This window comes from Pundamilia nyererei, unplaced genomic scaffold, assembly GCF_000239375.1.
Source record: "Pundamilia nyererei isolate P.nyererei 1_Seehausen unplaced genomic scaffold, PunNye1.0 scaffold00258, whole genome shotgun sequence".
Taxonomy (NCBI): domain Eukaryota; kingdom Metazoa; phylum Chordata; class Actinopteri; order Cichliformes; family Cichlidae; genus Pundamilia; species Pundamilia nyererei.
Window position 1 is genome coordinate 354,328 of NW_005187659.1, and position 7,482 is coordinate 361,809.

At 38.7% G+C, this 7,482-nt stretch overlaps 2 protein-coding genes across 2 annotated transcripts in view; both read right to left on the minus strand.

The window, feature by feature from the left end:
* Positions 1–395: 395 nt before the first annotated feature.
* On the minus strand, positions 396–4,564 carry eif3g (eukaryotic translation initiation factor 3, subunit G). Its single transcript, XM_005749936.1, has 10 exons — positions 4,458–4,564; positions 4,329–4,375; positions 3,668–3,756; positions 2,428–2,487; positions 2,226–2,330; positions 1,915–2,110; positions 1,707–1,817; positions 1,013–1,149; positions 585–691; positions 396–499 (listed from the first exon to the last, which is right to left on the minus strand). The coding sequence occupies exons 1-10, from the start codon at positions 4,478–4,480 to the stop codon at positions 484–486; spliced, it is 891 nt and encodes a 296-aa protein (XP_005749993.1). The 5' UTR covers positions 4,481–4,564; the 3' UTR covers positions 396–483.
* A 1,316-nt stretch (positions 4,565–5,880) lies between these two features.
* Positions 5,881–7,482, minus strand: part of ppan (peter pan homolog) — a 6,438-nt gene continuing 4,836 nt past the window's right edge. Inside the window, exon 14 of the mRNA XM_013915110.1 lies at positions 5,881–7,010. Coding sequence (XP_013770564.1) covers positions 6,081–7,010 — 930 coding nt within the window. The 3' untranslated portion in view covers positions 5,881–6,080. The remainder of the gene's footprint in view (positions 7,011–7,482) is intronic.

Here is a 7,482-nt window from a genome sequence, read left to right on the forward strand (position 1 = left end):
ACTAATGCACGCTACAGTTTTTAGATATAATCTCCTGAAAACAAGATTAGTAACTTTTTGCAGCATTGCTCACTTGCCACATGTTGTCTTTTGTCAATTTATTTTTGATCTGAAATCCAGTTTTACAAGTGTGCACACATTAAATCAAAAATAAAGTTGATAATAAGTGTCATGATGGTCAAAATTCATCTGTCTAATCGTTTAGGTCTTGTAAAGCCAGCTAACACTTTTGCCAATTATGATTTTGTGATGAACTTCATTCCTCTTTTCTGTTTACGTCTCCAAATCAAGAAAATCAATGTAGTGTTTGTCTGACATCGAAGACAAAAAGGTTTAAATCAGGATAAAAGCCTAGACAGAAAATGCATTAAAGAAAAGAAATAATGACAAAGACATTTACAACTACTCTCTTTATTACGGTAACAGCCATATTTTACCATGACAATAAAATATGGAATCTTCCTGGGATTTACACTGAATTCCTCAGTTGTTTGACGGTCTGCAAAGAGAGTGAAATTTAGTCAGCGACAAGATTATACAACATTATGACAAGTACATTGACAAAACTGACAGACTGAACTTACTTGGCCCATTCAACATTGAGAATAAGATGATCATATCCAAATCCTGACACTCCTGCGATGGCTCTTGCTGCATCCTCCCGACGGTGGAAACTGATAAAGGCAAATCCCTGTTGGAAACAGGATGAGATTACTGAACCATGCTCAGTTTCAGTTCAATGTCAACAGTTTTTTAAAAAAGGAAAAGAAAACGCACCCACACTCAGCAGCTGATACTTAAAAAATATATATACAAAAACGACAATAATAAAGTCAAGCACTCAATTTTCACTTTCACTGGAACACTTGACGGACAACATGTTTGTGTATTTTCTTACGAACAGAAAACTAAACACTGTAGTCAATTTATCAGCTACACCGTCTTGGAAAGAGGTTTGTTAAGAAATTGTTGCTGACACTTTATTAAATCAAATGTTCGCTTTATAACTGACCTTCGACTGTCCCGTGTTCTTGTCCTTGGCCAAATAGATCCTTGAGATTGAGCCAAATGGTCTGAAGAGCTCCTGCAGGTCTGTCTCACGGGTGTCCTCAGACAGGTTGGTGACACGAATGGTAGCATTGTCATCAGCTGTCAAAAACAAACAGTGCTTCTATTGAACAATACTTGAGGCTGTGCAGGCATTATCAACCATAATACCACTACCATTACACCATCCACTGGTTTCTAAAGATCTGTTTTGAAGCCCTGAAGTTTAGCATTTCCACTGTTGCCATCTCGGTTGCAAAAACTGGACGCAATTTGGGAGGCTGGGTGTGACTGTAACACTGCAAGCTCAGTGCAATGTCCTTTGACTGACAACTCATTAGCCATTGAGCATGCAATTTCATCTTCCTTTTTGAAACATAGCATTACTAAGACTTCCAAAAAAGTGAAAAAAAATAAGTGAGAGCCCATAAACTAAGAAAGCCTTTCCCTCTAAACTTCTATAGGACTGGAAGTCTTTTTGAAACCCTGCATTTCTATCGCCATCTGGTGGCAACACAATAGAAAGCCACCAGATGGCTGCATTGCTGCACTGGCTTCATTTTTCTGACCTGGAAGTTACATCCATGTTTTATAATGCCTATGGCAATTTCTCAAAGAATAACGGGTGTGAATAGTATAAGCAGACAATGTGCACCCACCTCTGCGGTTAGGCTGCATGGACTCCCCTCTTCTGGTGCCTCCATCCCTCAGGCTCGGAGGAACATACTTCCCGGTCTTGCTCTGTGCAGGCTGTGCAGGCTCTGGCTCCGCTGGTGAAAGGAAAAGCATGCAACATTAGTCATGATAACTTTAGGAACACCAAACCGCAACAGAACATCTGACATCTGAATGGTATGTTCATGATACCTGAACCAGCAGGCTTCTCCTTGTCTCCAGTAGAAAGCCCGAGCTGTTCAGCCAGCTCCTTCTGCATTGGGCCCAGGGTGTCCTTGTACGGACAGCGTGTAGTCCAGTGATCACCTTTGCAAATACGACAAGACACGATCTTCTGTCCTTTCAGTTTGTTCATCGGATCTTCATCTTGGTCTTGGGCATTTAAGTCCTACAAAATGAAAAAGATACATCAAGTAAAGATGCAAAGCTACACCATAGTTAACTTTTTTTTATAATTAGAACAGTAACCAAAAGCAGTAACACAAAAGAAACAAGACTCTCACCTCTTTGCTGGAGATGAAAGTCATGAAGACATCATCACTGACGGTAGTGGTGGCAACATTAGGACCTGGTGCATCATACTCAGAGTTACCAAATTTCTTCCAGTTCTAAAATGAGTGCAGGATAATGTTTGACACAGAGTTTACTATTTTGTTCATGGATAAAGTGGAAAAAGGTTTACTTTTATTTAATTTAAAGACAGACCTTTCTTCTGGCAACAGCTTTTGAGGCTTTCCTTGTCTCAATCTTAAAGGTTCGCACAATCTAGAGGACAAACAAACAAAATCAACAACAAATAAATCAATATTAATATTAATTAATAATATTACAAACAAGTTCCTTTGTATACAGCAAGTGCAAATATTTATGAAGGTTATGTTAAAAGGACTGGTTCTCATCTAGCAGTCATCTACTCTATTCAGGCTTTATGCAACATGTCTCATTCACCAATTAACAAAAGCATTTTTTCTACCTTGGTTTCTATCTAACATTAACACTTCAATAAAAGCATCAGGTTCAGTGTCTGTATAGTTTGGCATGCAGACTGGAGCAGCAAGGAACCGAACAACCAACCTTCCAGTTAGTAGATGACCTGCTTTACCGCAGCCACCCTGAACTAATGCGCCTCTAATAAAATCTATACAAATCTTGAAAAAAATGCAGTCTTACTCAAAGCTTTCAGATGAAACTATGACCTCTAGAGGGCATCTGGTATCAATAAAAGAAATATTGAGGCGACTTATGTTGTGATTTGGCGCTATATAAATAAAATTGAATTGAATTGAAATATTAATAACCATTTAATGACTACATCTGTAACTTTGCTTTATAACATGTCAATTGAGAAGTTTGTAAATTTAGAATCTAGTAGATGGAAAACAAGAATGGGTTTTACTCTGTATCTACGTTTTAAATGTGCCTGTAATTGCTTTTTAACATATATTACTCATAGCTTATGAAGTTCTAATGCTCAAAATAAATTGTACAACCCATCATGTGCCACAGGGTTTCAGAGGTGCAGCCCAGGGTTGACCATGGACACCACAGACTAAAGCCTGATAACCTTACACAATCGATGATAAACCTTATCACACTCCGTTACAGAACTGCAGTTATATCAGTAACAACCGTTTTTCCTGCACTTTTTTGTGCAGCCATTTTTTTCATGCTCCTCCAGAGCCCTGTTTTAGACTGCAATTACTACATGGGCGACACCCATGCTTAGCAAAGGATCAATGAGTGGGAGAAAAAACTACTTGTCCTACAGCACTACAGACAGTATCCATATCTCCTTAACAAAAGTAATGCAATCACTGCATCCATTCTTATAACTCTATTGGTCTACAAATGCAATGATAGATGCATTTTTAACCATTTAAATATAATGAAGATAAGACTTTGTATAATGAGTCTTGTAAAAACGACATAATAAACGTTTTATTACCTTGTACTTCTTTCCATCATCATCTATTTTATATTCCGTGACAGTTTTAATATTTCCTTTGATGGTCTCCTTGGGGGATGGCAGTGTGCCTGTGAAGAAAACATTCAGTTTAGTCCTTGAAACTGCTAGAAAAACGATTGTTTTTCACGCCCCGTTTCTGAAGAGCTTCGCTTCCCACGTATTCAATCAAACTCTCAATGAAAGCACCATCAAGGCTCATCTTTTGATCAAATATCCAGTTCTGAATTGGATTTCACACTCGGGTGTTCTTATTTGCAATAAGACACTTATTGACTTTTGATTACCCGTGGCGCTGAAACCCTACTTCTAACACAGCTGTGTTGCTAGCGTAGCCTGCTAGCTGATAGCTGCACTCATGTTAGTACTGAGAGACCCTGCTTACGTCACTGTTACAGGCCTCAGCATATATCGGTAACTCTTTTCATCAATAAATCGTCCATCCATGTCAGTCACACGAATATATCACTCCAGCTTTTGCATAATTAGACAACCCAAATGTCTCAGGTAAACACATTTTTAGCTCTACGTTTACGCCTAACAACCACGTGGAAGTGGAAACCGCCTAGCCGGCCTCCTTCTTGAGTCACTGGACTACAGCAGATGTGTTAGCATTAGCTAAAGCTGATAATAGGCTCTTTACCTTCATCTCCTTCCTCCTCAACTTGATCAGCCCAGCTGGGCTTGGAGCTGAAAGACAGATGCGAAAATGCAACGTTATTTTGAGCTCAATAAAGACTTCACAGTATGAAATGAAACAAACAGAACTTACTCGTCGTATTCACTCGACGGCATCCTTACTGCTAGCTTCACTTTAGGACCGGAGCAGTATGAGTCGAGCGGCGTCGCTACTGTACGCACTTCCTACCACTTCACAATAAAAGTATAGCGTAATCCCTTTTTTTGCTTCAAAATAAGAGCGCAGAACTCATTGTCTAAAACCGAACCAAATTAAACATCGGGGTTGATAATAATCTGGAAAATTCTACGCAAATGTAAAATTAAGTTTTTAACAGAAAGCAATATCTGAGATCTTAGGGGTTTAAAAACAAACAAACAAACAAACAAAGACACGAACATGCAATTTACATGAACGTGAAATTTCATTTAAAAAGTTTTTTTAAGAGCAACAATAACAACGATTTTTATTTTTCAATTCGACCAACTACATTTTTAAAGGGATTTGTACTACACAAAACTAGATTAGTGAAAATTAAATAATATTCTGGATTCTTTCAAACCTTCCTCACATGTTTGATAGTGGAAAAGAAGCACATTCAAGAGCAAATTTTGGGGCATTAGAAAACCTTTATTTCTAGCAGTATTTTGCAAAGCACTGTTGGTCTGCATTCAAGTCAAGGAACATAAGGTATTTCTGGAGATTGCACCTTTACAAATCCTTTGGACAGAGGTTGCACCACTGCAGCCTGTCTCACTCAAGTGGTAGATGTCTGTAGATGATGGTCGGTCAACTTTAGAAGCTGGCATGTTGACTTGATTTAACATGTTGTCAATTGTAGTAAAGCATTTTAAAAGAAGTTGGTTTCTTGTCCAATTGGGTGCAGTCTCTCCTGCAGACAACCGAAAATTCTGAGATGCATAGGTCAAAGAAATGTTAGATCTGCTCAAGGGCCAGATGCATATCTCAGGCCCTGTGTCAGGACTGATCATTTGCCATACACAGCTTGATTTTTTCAGACCCATCACTTCTTCTTTTGTTCTGCACTTGTTCAGTTTCCTTAGATTTTTTGAAGGACACACTGCACTTGACTAATATCCCGTTGGGAATCATGTTGTTGATGCAAAAAATATTTTATTTATCTTTGGGAATTTTCATAGATTCAACTAAAGTACTTTGAATAAGTTAAAATATTTTTCTGACAAGCTGCTAGCAACAAAAAATTAAAAGATACATTTAAAAATTGGTTCTTTGCTATGTTGTCTGTTATTTGTAGACACAACTCGGGTTCATCCTTTGCCATAGAGGACTTTGTTAATGCTTGAATGATTCATATGTCAGTATAAAATGGTTAAACAAACAAACAAACACAAAAACAAAACGTTTTTCAGGTGATGTGATCAGATGCAATGACTGGACTGAAAATTTGTGAAACCATAGAGAACTATTGCTCAGGAGCACTTAAAAATATAAGAAAGGCTGGCTCCTTGCAAACAAAATGAAAAGAAATAACTGATTCAGTATAATTTTTATTGCTGAACTAGGCCAACAGGAAATTAACCAAAAGAAACACAATGAAAGTGTTTTAGAAAACTCATAATAGAGACTAGTAACACTTTGAAATAAGATAGCTACAAGAAAGCCAAGCAAGTGCTATATGCATTGCATTGCATGTGTTAGACTGTACACAAAAACCACAACAAGAGCAACAGCTCATCACCCCCCGATGTTGTCTTCTGAGCTTTTTCCACAACACGCTACTCTCATACTGTCAAACACAGCCATGTAAAGGACCGGATGGATACACATGTTCACAGTTGCCAGTCCCTTTGACACTTGGTACATATCATAGATCCAACAGACAGTGTTTTCCGGATGCAATAATCTTAGATGCAAGTGATAAATCTGAAAGAAATGATAAGGCACGAAAGAAATGGCATACAGCACAAGCACTGATGCGACTAACAGGGCGACTTTGCGTTTCTCAAGAGGGGTTATGTTAACATTTTTCCAAACTACCCAAATCACCACACAGTAAGAAGTGAAAGTAACCAGGAAGGGAAACAGACACCCAAACATAGAGAGGAAAAATTTGTAAACATAGTGAGGGTGTTCAGTCTTGTTGCAGAAGGACACGCACTGAATTTTGTTATTAGACCCATCTGAGCAAACAGATGCAAATTTCAACACCGGACTGGAAATGACTCCAACGATGACCCATATGACTATACTGGTGACCTTGGCGTGGCCAGGCGTTATATAGGAGCGGGTGAAAAATGGACAAGCGAGGGCCACGCATCGATTCACGCTTATCGCCATGATGAAGAAGATGCTCACATATAAGTTGCATGTGAAAAGAAACTTTTCCAGCTTGCACACAGCGTCGCCGAACATCCAGTGCTTGTCCTTTGAGTAGTAGACGATTAACAACGGCAGGGTGAGGACGTACAGCAGGTCGCTGATGGCTAAGTTGCATGACAGAACAACACCGGTGTGCCAGTTTCTTCTCTCTTTGACGACCAGCAGCCACAGGGCGAACAGATTTCCAGCCAGAGCCACGACAAACTCAACTCCATACACCACAGGCAGGGCGCCTGTTTGAAACTTCTCACATTTAGAGAAGTTAGACAGCATGCTTTTAATTTGCTTTTAGGTACACTGTTAGAACTGTCCAAGCCCTGCAAATAAAAGCATATTAATGCATTAAATTTCATTATCTAATAAAACAACAATTAGTCTGGCACAAATTTATATTTTTGTAGAAAAGGAAGTTATTGAAGCTATTTATAGAAACCGCTTTTCACTATCTAAAAGTTTAAAAGTGTTACAGCTAAAACAGAGATTATATTTAGTAATGAATTCTTTTTTTCTCTTACCGAAAGGGTGACGAATAGTGCGTTATGACTTGAAAGTTAAGTCCTGCGTGATAGATAGGAAAAATATGAAACACTTCTCAAGTACCATTCTTATCTCTGTCGGTGATAGAAGTGAGCGAGAAGCGGAACGCACGCATGAGCATAGAAGCAACTTCCTCATACCCTTTGTCTTTATTTCACAACTAGAAGAAGGAAAAGCACGACGCCAACGTCAAGCATCTGTAATAGTCACAGGACAGATT

Bases quoted from the DNA above. Each gene is read 5' to 3' on its own strand.
- eif3g (XM_005749936.1), bottom strand. From the start codon at position 4,480: ATGCCGTCGAGTGAATACGACGA. The intron at 2,488-3,667 runs GTAATAAAACGT...TTTGTCCTCTAG, and splicing joins ATGATGGAAAGAAGTACAAG to ATTGTGCGAACCTTTAAGAT. The intron at 692-1,012 runs GTCAGTTATAAA...TGTTTCCAACAG, and splicing joins AGAACACGGGACAGTCGAAG to GGATTTGCCTTTATCAGTTT.